The sequence below is a fragment of the Chelonia mydas genome, chromosome 1 (assembly GCF_015237465.2).
Source record: "Chelonia mydas isolate rCheMyd1 chromosome 1, rCheMyd1.pri.v2, whole genome shotgun sequence".
In the NCBI taxonomy this organism is placed as follows: domain Eukaryota; kingdom Metazoa; phylum Chordata; order Testudines; family Cheloniidae; genus Chelonia; species Chelonia mydas.
In genome coordinates, this window is record NC_057849.1 from 13,679,641 (window position 1) to 13,696,850 (window position 17,210).

At 37.4% G+C, this 17,210-nt stretch overlaps 1 protein-coding gene across 6 annotated transcripts in view; it reads left to right on the forward strand.

Annotated features, from left to right (window-relative positions):
- Positions 1 to 17,210, forward strand: part of FCHSD2 (FCH and double SH3 domains 2) — a 231,538-nt gene that overhangs the window by 111,169 nt on the left and 103,159 nt on the right. For all 6 annotated transcript variants that reach the window (XM_037881542.2, XM_037881430.2, XM_037881482.2 and 3 more), the window contains 2 exons: positions 15,452 to 15,528; positions 16,728 to 16,872. In XM_037881542.2, the coding sequence (XP_037737470.1) occupies positions 15,452 to 15,528; positions 16,728 to 16,872 (222 nt within the window). The remainder of the gene's footprint in view (positions 1 to 15,451; positions 15,529 to 16,727; positions 16,873 to 17,210) is intronic.

Below are 17,210 nucleotides of genomic sequence, written 5' to 3' on the forward strand. Positions count from 1 at the left end.
AGTAGATTGGGAAATTTGTTTTTTCTGCTGTGTGAGAACAGTGTTAGTTTTTGAAAGCAGAAATAGTAAGAGAATCTTTTTGGAAGATTTAACCAAAAAACTGTTGAAACATTTCAAAGCCTGATTTGGTTTAATTGCTCTGCTTTCTCTTTCAGAGCCAATCTAGTCTCAATGCAAAGAATTCTGAAAGATTTGGTTGGGTTTTATTTTTGAACAATATGAGAAAAAGTTCACACAAAAGCTACACTACAAGGCTGTTAAGGTTGTGACACAACCAGAGAAGGGCAAGGAAATACACTGTGGGGAAATGTACCATATGTCTTCCAATACCTATCCAGTAAGGGCACCACTTTTAAACAGCTTCCTTTATGTACCCTATTGTGCTGGGGTGTTAGAGAACATATGGTACACATCCCTTGTAAATGTGCATTTCCTTGCTTTTCTCAGTTTATGTCACAACCCTGAGTCTTTGAATGTAGTTTCGTATGTGAATATGCATAGACTTCCTATGATCAGATTTGTAAGTTTGTTGCAAAGGAGGCTAAATAATTTTGCATTGTGAAAATTTGAACACAAACTTTCTTCCTCTTTAAGCTGTTTTTACCAGTGTAATTACTGTGTAGTAATTTTATTTGAGATATGCTTATTGTAAGTTTATTTTTTTAACTATATAAGAAGAAATGTATTTATGTGACTAAAGACTGACTAAACTGAACCTAGATTCTCTTGGCAGCTCACATGAATTTAGCTGACTTTGCAACTTTAGAAGAAAAATATTTTCAAACAGATTTTTTCTCAGTGAATGTTTTGGCACCTAAGAGTGTCTGTATCCTGGGGTGTAGAGCTCATTACCGTTGGTACTTGATGCAAACACAAGCTCCAATACATCTGCAGTAATTGCAACTGCTTGTTATTCGGTAATCTCTGAGAGAAACAGAGTGGGTTTTCATTATTAAGAGAAAACCCTAGGGTTTCTTTGACTACAGATGTTGTAAAAGGAGATTTGCAAGTTGTTCAACCCTTACTTAAACTTTTACATAGTGCAAATATTTAAGTTTATGGTATACACTGTTAACCTGTCCACTCATACTGTTTGCAATGGAAGGACTTACAAGACTGAGAAATCTGGTAACTGTTTTGAGGGAAGTTAAAAGAATGTTCGGGGATTTTTGGTGGAGGTGTGAGATGTCTTCTCCAAAGGATTACTGCATGATATATGTAAGCATGGGTTCTATGGGGGAGGAGTGTTGAAGGACTACCCTTCACTTAAAACAACTTATTTTTAAAAGTACAAAATAAATAGCTTCATTCCAAAGATACACCTTACTTTCAACCTCCTCCTTGCAACCTGAGCTAATATTAGAGCGGCTAATTTGAGGAGGTGGGATCCCCTGTAGTAAGGATCTGGCTACAGGAATTACGGAGAATCCAGACTCTAAAAGCACCTCCGCTGATTTTAAAAAACAGGAAATAAACTTCAGAGCCAATGAACCCTTTGACCTGCCTAGTTGAATACTGGCATCAGTAATGTAAATATCCTTGACAGATTTTTAAATGATTTAGAAGGTGATTTGACTGTTACGTTCGCTAGTGATCTTTTCAGTACAAACCTTTTACAGTATCGTCAGTGGTGTTCGTATTATTTCTCCTAACCATGGCCTGTGCAGCTATTAAAAGGGATCTTAAGGAGGACGTATGGTTTTAATGGACTTAAAATGAGTTTGAACTTATTACAACACATCAGTTCTGTGGGTCTCTGGACTTGTGTACATAAGGAGAAAAATCATTACAAAACAAAATATTGATTGGAACATTTAGAACTTGAAACACCTAAACAACATTCTGCCAGGTCTTTTATGAGTGTTAACTGCACCAGTTGGTTTCTGCAACCCCTGGAGTATCATCTCCTGCCAAGTCTGGCTGAACTGGTACAGTCTACAATGGTTCTCCTCAATCTGGACAGGAAATCACAAAAGGTACAGTTGCACTAATTTGACCGTTGATCCATTCCATGATACAGTTCCACCTGTTTTGAGAATGGTCAGTGGTTTTATTGTAAGACCAATCAAACAGACATTTAATTAATTGGAACTGAAATATTAGATCAGAATAGACTGTTTCATGAAATGAACAGAAATGTTGAGTCTTGGTTGTAGTAATTTGTGTGACAGTGATTTACCCCTTATGTTGGTTAGCAGATCATTGGATTTCAGGTTCTTCAAAATATGTTAAATTTTAGTACCAACTCAACTGGAATGTCAAACAAATTGCTGTCATAGTTAAAAAATGTTAATTTCAAACATCAAAATTGTTCATGGTAACAAGACGTATATTGCTGTGAAGTGTGTGGTAGAGATTGGGGTGTGAAACTGTGGGAAAGGTGGAATTAGTGCTATTTCAATTAAATTCCATTCTTGCTTGGAATATCTTTGTAAAATTTTGCTCGCCCAGGATAAGTACATTTTTCTTCTGCATTCCCAGACAAAGGTTCACTACAGATAGGTCTGTCTTAAAGACTTGCAGATCCGTGGGCAGAAGCTGGCCAATAAGAATCATGAAGAGTTTTGGTGCCCTCTGTTGGATTTCTCATGTCATGTTAGAGCTTACACTAATGCCACTTTGTCAGAAAAACTTCCCAGGTGTTTAAAGTACTGTAAATGTAGGGAGCCTCTATGCTGCCTGACACAGCAGGACTCCTCTGTTCTGTCTGCTTGTTTTTTGGAATGAATGAAAGGGAGCACTCCAATCCCCCTTTATGAGGACAAAATGTACTAGCAAAGAGAAGGCAAAAAATAAGAGATGTTGCCGTTTTACGGGGCTCCAACCCTGTGGAGGAACAGGTAAACTGCTGCAGGCTATGACTCAGGTACAAAGGCATCAAAAAATGAGGCAAGTGGCTTCTCCCAGCTCTTCCGGCTTCTCCCAGCTCTTTTGCCAATGGAATTGGCCTGCAGATTCGTCTCACCCCTTCAGATGACAGAACAAGAAGCAATGGTCTCACGTTGCAATTGGGAGGTGTAGGTTGGATATTAGGAAACACTATTTCACTAGGAGGGTGGGAGGGTGGTGAAGCACTGGAATGGGTTACCTAGGGAGGTGGTGAAATCTCCATCCTTAGAGGGTTTTAAGGCACGGCTTGACAAAGTCGTGGCTGGGATGATTTAGTTGGTGTTGGTCCTACTTTGAGCAGGGGATTGGACTAGATGACCTCCTGTGGTATCTTCCAACCCTAATCTTCTATGATGCTATGCACACAGGCAGGAGAGTGGAAGGGGAGTCCTCAAGGGCAGGGAGGCCTCTGGATAAAGGAAGTGGGAGCGAGGAGTCATATCCTTTCGCTAGCCCACCTCACCGGGGTAGTGCAGAGGCCAGGAAAATTCCCCACAAGGAGGGAGGGCACCTAGAAGTTCCACATGTGCGCACCCACGCGCTCGGTGTCTCCTTCCTAATGCTACTGGGCAATCCTGACCAATGTCTGGCCAAACAGAATCATCATCATCACATACACATAAAAGTGTGTAAATAGATATTGTACTTGGTCTAACAAATTTTCATGATCTGTGTAATGCTAGTTTTAGTATGTATATGTTCATGTCATAAAAATAGAAAATGAAACTACCGAACTAATAACTTTTAAACTTAATGGTTGAACCAGACTGTATTAGTAAAGTACAGTTATTTTATTTATTTAAATATGCAAAAAGTTGGCTTGGGAATAAACAGAGAATCTTTCAGCCTCTGGAAGCATTGTATTAGTCTGAAGAAAATAAGCCTGTCCCGGCCGGGGGAGGTCATTGAACAAAACTTGGAAATGACTGTCATTACAACTATTACATTTGATAGATTTGGTCTTGTGCTTCCCACATGATGATTTAAATTTATTATATAAAGTACTTAAGTGTTCTCATCAACATCTGTATTGTATTTAAACATTTTAGCTTGGTCTTAAGAGGGTATCCTTTTCTGCAGCGAGCTACACAGCAGTTTGACCCAGAGGATGTTTTATTTGCACTATTTCTGTTTTCTGCTAAAGTTGTAGCTTACATAGACAAAACTCTGTATTATAACTCATATAGCATGCCACCTCTCTTAGGCTACTTTGTGATATGTTGGTTTAATATGGCACTGTGATGGAACTGTCATATTGATAACGTTCGCTAGACTAGAGAACTCTGTATGCAGATGAATTCTTCTCATTTTATTACATGTTTTATGAGGTACTGATGAAAATATGTACTTTATTTAATAGTAACTAGAGATGGAGAACAATTGGGTCAGCACATATAGTTGGAGAAGCAATCGCTTAAGAATGAGAAGAATTACTTTTTAATAATATGGTGTGAAAGAATTTATGGTATAGGATCTAACTTCTTTCAACAGTGTTCAAAATAAGATCTTTTGGAAGTTAGGTGCATAAAGATATAGTTGAGAAAAGAAAGGACCTTTTAGAATCAACTATTAAGAAAGACGAGAAAAAAGTTAAATACAAGTTTTGAATAGCCTCTTAATACTTCCATGTGGAGAACAGTAAAACTGATTGAAGACATGTCATTTTGCATTCAGAAACGGCAGCTGTACTTGGATTTTAAAAGTTAAAGTATCTGATCCAGCCATGCTGTAATTTTATAAACCACCTCAAACAGTGACTTGCTAGCCCTTTACATTACATTTTGGTCGGTTACATGTTTCATCTTGATTGAGAATCGCAGAATCATAGAAATGTAGGGCTGGAAGGGACCTCAAAAGATCATCCAATCCGTTCCCTCATCCTGACACAAGATTAAGTATACCTAGACCATCCCTGACAGGTGTTTTTGTCTGAATGTAATAATAAATGACAAAGTCGAAGGAAAGAAAGTATATTGTTGAGCATGGATGTCTTAATTAGGTCTGTGTGAATAATAAGGATTTTTTTGGTATGCTGGATGTGAAAAATAAAAATTCTGTTTGGGTTTAACCAAAACTGATTTAAAAAAAAAAACAATTCAACAAATCAAGGTAGTATAAAAACTTTGTTTTGGGTCAACAAAAGCATCATTTCAATTTTGGGTAATTAAAACTTCTTTAATGAAAGCAAAGGGCCAGATTCACAGAATTGGTTGTGGTGGCTTTGGAGCAGGGACTTGAACCCATGTCTCCTCCTCCCAGGTGAGTGCCCTGACCACTATAGGGTATTCTGAGGTGTGTCCCTCAATCTCTCCTGCAGAAGCTGTTCCACTTTGTATAAAATACTTGAATAGTCATTGGGCCAGCGAGAGAGAATGAGAGCTGGTCTACACTGCAAAATCCATGCCCCGGAGAGACACCGCTACGTAGCCCTAACCCCCATTCGACCTAGCTACTGTCTCTGCTTTCCTTTCTGTCTCTGCAGTGAGTGTCTACACTGAAGTGCTACTGTGGCTTTAAGTGTAGATATAGCCTGAGAATGACACTCTAGTCTGATGGTTAGAACACTCAAATGGGAGATAGGAAGACCTAGGTTCAAGTCTGTGCTCTAGAGTGGGGATTTGAACCTGGGGGTCTCGCATCACAGGTGAGTGCCCTAACCACTAAGCTAGTGGGTATAAGGATTCCTCTGTTTGTATTGTAAACGGTGCCTAATGGTGCCTAAGTCCTTTGTGAATGTAGTGCCTTCTCCGAACCCACTGCCCATTTTTTTTGACTGAAACTATTGGCAAATTCGTATCAAATTTGCAAATAGTTTGTCAACCCAAGACTGCATTTTTTTTAAAAATAAAGTATTAGTCCAAAACATTTCAACCAGCTCTAGTCTTAATTTGATTCTAGTTCTAAAAATAGAGAAGTTCTGAGGTTGATTACTTAGCAGAAAACGTATTGCAACTGATAAAATAGCCTCTAAATATTAAACTTAAATGTATTAACCAATTCGACAGCCTCTTCATGATGGCAGCATATGCAAAACTTGTTTGCCAGCCATTTTAGAATGGAAAGAAATTAAGGCCTGGACCATATAAAACATGAGGCTACATAAATGATTTGTAATTCTGTGGGAACTACTTAGTTAAAGGTTCACAAGATGTAAAATACCAGCCTGTTCAGTTGTGAAGAGGCCAAAAGGTGAATAATAGCAAGCCACCTCCAGAATTAACTAGCAACTGATCTTTACAGAATGCAACAAGTTCAATATTTTTTTTTTTGCAATATAAAATGAAGTGGAAAATATTTATTCTAACACAATTTATGAAGAACGAGAAAATTGCATTGCTTCCAGCCATTATTTCTACTGATATAAAATAGTTTAGACCATTCTACAGAACACTGTATCTGTTTTAGACTATTACATTCAGATTCAAGAATTACTATATTGCTAACTTTTGGAAGAACAGGCTTCCATAAATATTTTGTGGAGTACCTCACATTTGGAGACTTGGCATAATTCCAATACCTATCATGACATTTAAGATTCTCTCACATTTGCTATAATAATGCCTTTATAAAATAGTTGTGCTTTTTTTTTTAGTGTTTGCTATTTCCCATGCAAAATGCTCACTAAATAATGGAATAATCCTCATGTCCTGAGATTCCAGAGAAGTCCTTTTAAATCAATCTTTATTGTCTTGAGACTTTTGATTTATATTTAAATAAAAATAGTTAATCAAACAGAACAAGTCAAATAAGTAAGCTTAGAGGGTCATAATTTAAGGATACCCGACCCCCCGTAATGCCCTTGAAGAATGGTAGGTTCAGTTTTCAAAAACTGACTTACATCATTGATAGTCACATTGTCCCTTTTAAAAATTTTACACAATAAGCCTAGTGCCAACATTCCTACACACTGTCACTTTAAGTTAACTCCTAATTATGTTCAAACTCCCCTCCTTTTTTCAGTGATACGTATGTTACAGTGGCTAAATTTTAAAGTGAACAAATATGTTCAAAGTCCATCATAATTAAGAAGTATATTGATTCACAAAAATGTTCGAAGTACATTGTAATTTAAAAATATAACAATTTATACACACCCTCTTAACAGGAGCATAATTAGTTTAGTCAACCATACATTTCTTTAGTATTATGATGAGAGGTAGAAAATGAAGAAGCATACCCCCATGACACATCCCTAGCCAAATCCTTCCACATGGCAGCTTACTTAGCATTTACTAAGCCTATCTCCCATTCTTTTCTGATGATAAGCAAGAACAACTTGATCCTACCCTTTGACCTAGGCTGTTAAAACTTAACTGTACTGCACCATTTGGCAAGCCACCCTTCATGTGTAGCTATGGACCTTGATGTCATTATGGTGTATGTAAACTAATTAGACCATGGTTAGTGTTAGATAATGCCTGCCTAGCAAGAAAGAAAGTAGTTTCCACATTAGGTCAGTACATGCAGGCAAACATCAGTTTGTTTGCACTTGTGTGTGTTCTTGGGATTTAATGACTTATTTAATTGTTTGTGGAAAGTGCAGTACACTGTATAAAGGATTCTAGAAACATAAGGCATTTAGTACCATAGGCCATTTTGATGGTTACCTGACCCATCACTGTCTCTGAGAGCCAAAAGTCCACATCTGTCATTCAGTTTGCATCTTGTATTTTTCGAGTATATTCCCTGCATCATTCTCATTAATGTTATCTAACCTATTTTTAAACTCATTGATCCCTCTTGAAGTTCTTAACAGTTAATACTATCAGTTCTTTCTTTGTCAGCCAACATTGTTAATTAACCAATTCATTTAGTTTGCGCCACACTATACTGAATGTTTTGTTGCTGTCCACTGTACTAAATCTGTTGTATTTGCTGAATTAGAAATTGCTTCCAAGAAGACTGTTTGACTTGTTTTGGCTGATTTTTCATAGACAATGTGGTATTGGACTCTCATACACCATTCTTTAAATGTTAATATATCTACTCTTTCACAAGTAAATGTCGTGCATATTTTGCTTAGGTTAGACATCAGACTGACTAGACAGTAGTTTCCTCGTTTTTCCTTCTAGTGCATTTCTATATTCATTGCAGATTTTCAGTTTGTTTGTCTGTAGCTTTTAAAAGTCTGGTGTATTTTAAGACAAATTTGATAATAGAGCATGTTTAGTTTTTTCTGGTATTATTGTCATCTCTGTAGTATGGGCTCTTTAATTAGTAATGTTAATAATTTCTCTTCTTCCTGCACAAATTTTTCTAAGTTCCTTATATATCATCTTGAAAACTGATAAAAGATGGCTATTTAAAATATAGGTAAAAAATGTTCATATGCTTCCCTGCCTTTAATTTTTTCCCTCTTAATTCATATATAGAATCCTTTCTGGCAACTGCTCTGACTAGATTTTTTTCTTTGTAGTGTCTATTACATCTGCAAGCCGTGACAGCTAGTTTTAGTCCCCTTATGTTTTTGGTTTTTATATGTTTTTTTCCCTCTTATTTATTTCACTAACCTTGGAATTGGCCACATGTGTTTTTCAGTCTTAAATAGTTAATAGTAGAATTTAGTTTTGGAGCCGTCCTTTACTGGCACTCTGTTTCTGTGATTATGGAAGCTGAGTTAGTTTTACTCTGCTTTATATTTACATTTATTGACAGATGCATTTTCCAACATCTAACTGACCCAATTTTTGTAAAGAATCTTTTTAGTCCACTATCTAAGCAATGACCAGGCCTGATAACAAGGATTTAATTCAGTAAAAATATTAGTGACTTCACTGCAGAATAGATTGCCTGTTTCTAGTGATGCTTCTACCTGAAAGCTCTTAATTGTAGTCTTTGAGAAGTACAGCTTTCTTTCAAACTTTTCTAGTGTTTACTGAAGTGAATTGCACTGGGAGTAGCCTTGTTCCTGCCATAGGAGAGCTCAAGATTAGAAATAGTATGTGCCCTGAGGTACAGTGTTTGATAAATAGAATGGTGCCACATGATTCCAAAGTAGTTTAAGGTCACATATTTTGCAAGTAAGTCCTTTGACTGACATTGCTCTTAAGGACCAACTAAACTGACCAACATGCATACGTCTTAGAGACAGGATTATTTTCTTTACAGTTACTGGTTCAGGACCAGTGCTTGGGAAAGATTACTGAATCACTGGGTGCTAGAGATTATTGAACTAAAATAGCATTCCATGCTGCTTCCTGACCCTTTTCCCATCTCTTTCCAATTATCCTTTTCACGATACTCCTGACTTTCTTTTGATGTGGATGGACAATGTCAGCTCAATCCATAATTCTTTTACAAAAAATTATAAACTAGCAGTTCAAATAAATGTGACATAATATACCTTTTTGAACATTTCATATAAAAACGGTAATTGCCGTAAGCAAATGTACTATTTTCAGCTAAAGTAGTACAGTAAATTCACATTCCTATTCAAAAGGACCCATTCAGTAAATAGCGCAAGATCCTCCTTGTTCTTTTCTCAATGACACTTGCTGTTTTGCCTCTCAAAAGATCACCAAAACAAAGAATACCACTGTTCAGCTCAAGCTGGGAAACCGACTGATTGTTTAACCTTTGGCCCAGTTAGACTTAGTATGCTGCTTAGGAGCGTGCTCAGCGCTTGCTCACAGATCACACTGCGTCTTCTCTTAATTCAAGAAGTTGAGATTCTAATGTTTAAATGCAGGAAAAACCATTAAGAGACGTCATAACTGAAGTCTATAGAATTGTCTGACTTGTAAATGATGTATCAAAAGGTTAATTATTTATCATTTTTATATAGTTTCATAGAGATGGATGGCTCTTCACTGGACAAATAGAGATTCTCTACAAGAGTTTACAGTCTAAGGACCTAAAGCCTGTTGAACTAAATGACCCCATTGACTCAATTAACTTTGATCAGAGCCTAACTTAAGATCATTAGGTCATGTTCATAATTCTACTGACCAAAGCCAATAGTATCTGAAATATTATTTCATATTTATGTAATCAAAGTATCGAGAAGCCCTATTAGGATTGCCACAACACTGTGCAGGCATTATACAAACACACAACGTGAAAACCATAATTCTTGTTTCAAATACATCTTACAATCTTAGAAATATCAAAGCAGGTTTTACAAAGATACAATTTTATAAAAGTCTAAATTTACAAGACTGAACTTCCCAATCCTCATATAAAGAACAATAAAGCTATTCAGAAAAAAGTGACTGCTGCCTTTCATGAAGAAGGCTTCACAGACAGAAGAGGTTTAGCTAACAACATCCAAGTTTACTGGATCCATAAATTAATCTGCTGTCCCACAGTGATTATGGCTGGAATCAGTCCATTTCTGCCAGGGTAGTATCTATCATAGTATTTGAATCAGATCTTCAGTAGATTTTAGATGGCTTTAACTATAAAATTTGAGTCAGTTCCATTTATTCATAAAAGCCTTAACAAAACGCATTGGTTTCATGAGCAAGGATTACAATTTCTAATATGGGGGAGTAAAAACATTGTAATAGTGTCAATATATAGTGGAGCACAACAAAAACCAGGAGTAACCTCTGCTTGCAATATGTTGAAGATTCAAATGTGCAGTGCCTGGTGACTTTCAACTTCCAACTTCCAGGAAAGCAAACTCTTTTTTTTTTTAAATGACAAACATAAAATTGTCTAAGCCTAGACTTCGAAGCTAGGATATCCCATGTACGTTTTCAATACTGGCTCCCTCTAGCAAGACACTTATCCTCTTTGTCTCTTGGTTTCACCCTCTGCAAAATGGAGATAGTATCATTTTTCAATTCTTCACATCATAAATATGCCAATCTTCCCTTTGGGAGAAATTTTAAGACTTTATGAAGAACAGAGCGTGAAAAAATTGCCATCTATTAGCCAGAGGGCAGTATGAACAATGTGGATTAGCCATGTGAAGTTACCCAGGGTAATGCCTGTACTAGTCGGCATATTACGGGTTAAGAGCTCAGTGCAAAATTCCTCCTACTTAAAGAAAACAACATTAGAATATCTACAAAATAGAAAGGCAAACTGATGTTTAATCTATATCGGAATAAGTTTCCAGTGCAGTCACCACTATTTGACTTTCCACGTCCCCTTATATTATCTAAGGAATTATATAGAACTATCTAAAGAATATCTAAATGCTCCACAGAGAGGCTAAGACTGGCCACATAAGGAGACAGAAAAATAATTGGAAACCATTTGCCATAAAAACAAAAGGCTGGACATTAACCAGACTTTGCCATATTAAAGAAATAAACCAATTAGAATAAACTGGGTAACATAGGAGGAAAAGAAGACGTTTCAGACATTTATTTTGGTATTTCTCCCCCCCCCCCCCCCCCAAAAAAAAAAAAAAAAAAAAAGAATATTGGGAAGAAATCAGATGATCTTAAACACAAATGTAAACAATTACTTTCAAGGGGATCCCAAGATCTTTATTATTCAAGAGCTGAAAGATGCTAAAGACTTAAATTACTGCCAGAGTACTTATTTTGTTAACAAACATAATTTTACATCACTGGCAAATAAGTTGAACAACAAGGATTGGGCACAATAAAAAACATGATGTACAAATCTCTGCCGTCAGCCTTACAAGAACAGTTCACATACAAGTGATGGCTCTCGAGGCATAGAACCACTGCTTTTCAGCAGAGTCACTGGAAGAGAGCAAGTTGTCCATTAGCACCTGAGACATAACCATTGATCAATGGCAGAAAGCACTTTAGAATCCACCTAAGGTAACTGTTGTGTTTCTGAAAGTACATAATAGGACAACGGCTGCCTTTTTTTTTTCAGTATTAGGGGAGTCACTTGAATAGGAGGGCATCTTTTTTCTGTTCCAAAGCATTTCTTCTACAATTCTACTTGTGATTGATAACATACCAACTCTGTTACCACTCCAAAACTATACTCTGTTTGAAAAATCCATTCCCCAAATAGATATGCTGCCAAAATGAGAAAAAAATTCCAGGAATGTTGTATTCTTCACTTTACCTCTTTGTAATCAATCTGAGGGCCATTTCTGGGCACACCTGTCTTTGCAAAATATTGCAAAACCTATTCCTCCTGATGCATCTGAATGAACCTTTAAATCTGCCTCTATCATCCATTTCTCACTTCAAAAAGACATTCCATTAAATTGATCAAGAAACTGTTCCTCTCCCCCCAAATCTGCCTTTATATCTTCGTTAACCCTTATAAAATGGCTGGACTTTGCTGTTCCCACAGTTGCACCTGACGAACTGGTGCAAAATGCCCTCCATTGAACATCCACTCATAATACAACGTTAAGATGCCCAGCAACAGTTTGTAGCTCCTGCAGTGTAACCTCCTTTGTTGCTCTAGTCTTGATAATCAATCCCAGAAGTTCCCCAGCTTATTCTGGAGGAGTCTAGATATACCAACCCCCATCTCTAACTCAATCCTGCTATAGGTCAGCTTGGTATAGGGCCCCCGTGTTTTTTCATCGGTACCCCTGCCTGCAAACAAAAAGTCATCCAAATAGTGTATCGCCTGGTGTAAACCAGACTCCTGCACCACTGCCCATTTCTGTAGTGTACTGAATTTTTCCAATAATGAGCTGGAGATGGATAATCACAGTGGAAGTGACTTATCGAAATAAAACTGGCTCTCAAAACAGAAACCCAACAGGCTAAAATTGGAAGGATGCATTGGCAGTAATAGAAAAACTGACTTGATATCCTATTTTGCCAACAGCCAGCCTTATCAAGGTAAAGCGGGCCCCTTTGTGGCTGCATAGAATATAAATACCTGCCCCATTTCTGGTCAGCAGGAAGGGCAAATGCAATGACCTTGTCTTGACCTGGTCCAAACCACTTCCTGCCCTTCCTGTCCATCCCTATAAATATTCCTCTTCCCCACCTGCTGTCACGGAACCCTTTTCTTCCAGCTAGCCCCACAAAGACCCACTTGCGTAAAGATTGCAGCGGTCATATTGTTTAAGCGTGGCTCTACCCTGAAAAATTACTCAAAAACAGGGCTGTCAATTAATTGCAGTTAACTCAAGCAATTAACTAAAAACAAATGAATTTGATTATAAAAATTACTTGTAATGAATCGCAGTTTTAATTGCACTGTTGTTAATAAAATCCTAATTTAAAATAATTATAAATATTTTTGGATGTTCTATGTTTTCCAAATGTATTTATTTCAATTACAACACAGAATACAAAATGTGCAGTGCCCACTTTGTATTATTTTTATTACAAATATTTGCACTGTAAAAAAGGTAAATAAAAGAAATAGTATTGTTTAATTCAACTCATACAAGTACTATAGTGCAATCTCTTTATCATGAAAGTGCAACTTACAAATGTAGAATTACTTTTTTTTTTTACATTATTGCACTAAAAACAAAACAATGTAAAACTTTAGAGCCTACAAGTACATTCAATCCTAAATCTTGTTCAGTCAATCGCTAAGACAAACTAGTTTGTTTACATTTATGGGGGCTAATGCTGCCCGCTACTTATTTACAATGTCACCTGAAAGTGAGAAGAGGTGTTCGCATAGTACTGTTGTAGCCAGCGGTGCAAGGTATTTATATGCCAGATACTCTAAACATCCATATGCCCCTTCATGCTTCGACTTGTAGTTTTTCTTTTTTTACAGAGAAAATATTTGTAATCAAAAATAATAATATGAAGTGAGCATTTTACAGTTTGTATTCCACATTGTAATTGAAATAAATATATTTGAAAATGTAGAAAGACGTCCAAAAATAATTATAATTAATTTAAACTGGTATCTTGTTGTTTAACAGTGCAATTAAAACTCTGATTAAGTGCAATTAATTTTTTGAATCTCGTGATTAATCTTGATTGATTTTTTTAATTGTTTGACAACCCTGCTCAAAACTGTGGAAGCTTTACATTCATATTGCCTCACTGATTTCCATGTCATGTGTGCTCAGTTCAAAAATAAATCACCAGCCCAACAACCTCATGCTGCTCTCTGACCTTCACGTTTGTTTCTATCTCATGCATCACCAGCAACAGAATATCTGCAAGCCGAATTATGCTCTGTTTTACCTATGCATCCAAAATAATTATTTGTTGCATTTAACGTATGCACGAATTGCCTTAAGTAGCTGATAAATTTTCAGCTAACTGTGCTCTTATCTTTAACATTCTTTCAGGAATTTGCCCTTTATCATGCTGGATGTCAGCTGCCACAGGAAGTTTTGCCACAAGTTTCATTAAACCCATTGTCTGTACATCCCAACAGAGTTGGCATGTATCCTGTTTGCCACTTTATTCTTCCTATGGCACTCATCTCATGAAATCAATCAAGTAAAAAGTCAATACATTCTGTTGAGCAGGTTCAGAAGCTGAGGGATGGAAATCTTGGAAAGAAAACCTTCTCTCTAGCTGCTTTCCACCAATCTATTTACCACTTCTGCATTTAAAGGGATACTGAGTAACAGCCGTGTTAGTCTGTATTCACAAAAAGAAAAGGAGTACTTGTGGCACCTTAGAGACTAACCAATTTATTTGAGCATAAGCTTTCGTGGGCTACAGCTCACTTCATCGGATGCTGTAGCTCACGAAAGCTTATGCTCAAATAAATTGGTTAGTCTCTAAGGTGCCACAAGTACTCCTTCACAAAGGGATACTGTGAATCAAATTTGGTCCAAAAATTAGATTGGATTTTAAAAAAATGCAATAAGACCAATATAAATGATTCCGTATGTTTTAAATTATAAGGGAAGTGATTATTTTTTACACCAGAGGTTCCCCTTCAGTGTTTGCAAACCAAACGTAACTGCACTGAGAACTTGAACATGAAACTGTTGTCATTGATGTGCAATGTCCAAGATGAGTGTTCCAGAAAGTAAACAGCATAAATAAATAAAAGTAAACTGTATGTTTCAAACTCCAGTTTATAGGCATCTAAATTGATACGGAAAATTAGGGCCTGATCCTGTCAGGAATTGAGCTCCCTCAACTTCCGTTACCTTCAATGAGAGTTGAGAGCATTCAGTGCCTTGCAGGTCTGAACTCAGTTAAAGAAATTTGTTTCCAGTATCCGATTTTAAGCTGAGAGTTGTTAGTTACATATTTGTTGTAGTGTACTTTTTATTATATTTTCTATAAGAAATTTGTTATTGTATTAGAATAACTTATACCTGTATAATTACAGTAGATATTTTTTATTAATCCATAACATCTGAATTTATATCTATTTCATGCTACTTATTTTGGTCACACACATTCTCCATGTTGAATATTCTAATGAATTCTTGTTTGTCTACAGAGTGATTAGGATCGTATATATAAAACAAAGCTAATAACATTACCATAAAACCAAATAAAGTGAATCAACATACCTCAATACCAAGCAAAAATATAAGAAGATATATGGGGAAAGAGGAATCGTTTTGCATTACATTAGTTTATTAAAATGATAGATTACTGGGTTGTTTGTTAAAATGTCAGATTTTTTTTATTTGTGTATGAGATCACTGTAGTGAAACTCCTTTTTATAGTACATTTTCTTACTTATTTTTAACAGTCTTTTTATTTATTTTTTATAGGGCATTCAGAAGTTGGCTAGTCAATACTTAAAGAAGGATTGGCCTGGAATAAAAACAGATGAGCGAAGTGACTATAGGTAATTTAACAATTGGGTCTTTTTAAATAGCTGTACTTACATTGCTAATTTGTGTAATTATTCTACACAACAATGAAGAACCCTTTCTTCTGTAACTGAAATTAATGTTCTTAGAGTGCTTGCTCATGTCGATTCCATTGTAGGTGTGCACGTGCCCACGTGCGCGGTCGTCAGAGATTTTTGCCTTAGCGGTATCCATAGGGCCAGCTGTGGTGCCCTCTTGAGTGCTGTGCTCATGCATTGCTATATCAGGCACTCCTGGCCCTACGTGCTCTCAGTTCTTTCTTTCCGCCTGTGATGGTTAGTCAGAGCGCCTTTCCTTGCATAGCAAGGGCTAGCGGTGGCTAGCAGTTTCGTCTCTTCTGACTTCAAGCCTAGGGCTTTGTAAATAGTTGTTTATAGTAGTTAGTGTTAAGTAGTTGTTAAGAGTCAGAAGTTAGAGTCCCAGTGGGGACTTCCTCCCAGGTGGGGCATGCCCTGGGTCTGGAGTTTAAGCCCTGCGCAAACTGTAACAGGCCTATGCCTGTAAGTGACCCCCCATAGCGGCTGCCCCAAGTGCTTGTGGGAATCACATGTGAAGAACAAGTGTCATATTTGTAAACATTTTTGACCCAGGACTTAGAAGGAGCAGGATATTCGTTTGCGGGCTCTCCTCATGGAGGCTGCCCTTCATCTGACTTCCGAGCCGTCCTACCAAGACTTGCCTAGTACCTCGCTCTCGGTGCACAGCACAACCCTGTCACTGGGCTCCGCCCAGCATCGCTCCCCATCACCAATGCCCAGAAGAAAAAGGAAGAAGCACGGCTGCCCGGAACTGGGCAAGAAAGGCCATGGGGGCCTGGTTCGGGCTGCCCTGCCACCCTGGAGCCATGTGGATGTGCCTCCCCAGTCGGGGCCCTTAGCCCCTTAAAGGATCCGCCACTGACTCCCAGGAGCAGTAGGGGACACACACTTCTGGTGGCATTGATGCCTTCCCAAGCTCCCCCCGGCGCTGAGAGAATACAGGCCTCTGCCCGCATGTGCCGCAGGAAGCAGCAAAGGCTCCCTGCGAGGGCAAGCCAGCCGCTAAGAGTGTCCGACTCTGTAAAACAGTCCATACATTAACAGTGTTTTATAAATGATTAGTAGCAGTAAAAGTAAAATATTCCTGTCTCCCTTTTTCCCTTTCTCACCATCTTTTAATGTTTGTTTGTTTGTAGGAGCATGTATCCAGTTTGGAAATCATTTCTAGAAGGCACAATGCAGGTGGCCCAATCCCGGCTCACTGTCTGTGAAAACTACAAAAACCTAATTTCTGAACCTGCCAGGACAGTCAAGTGCTTTAAGGAACAACAGTTAAAAAAGGTATTTTCTCTCTCTTTTTTTTTTTTTTTTCTTTGTTGAGAGTTGTTGCTTTTACAAGTGTGTTGTTCAGGACTAGTAGGGATTATAGAGCAGTAGAAATATTTCTAAAGAATCTGTATTCCTGTTTCTGCCTGTTCAGCTGCATTCCTTTGTAGAAGTTAAACCATGAGTGTGTATTGAACCAGTTGTTCATAATAATGAACTAAATATTCCAGACTGAAGTTTTTTTAATGGACTTGAGGGTCAATTAAAGAGGGTCAAAAACTCCTTTGCAAATCTAATTTCATGCTTTGGCAATCAGACTGAATTGATCCAGTGGTGACACAAAAATAGAAAAA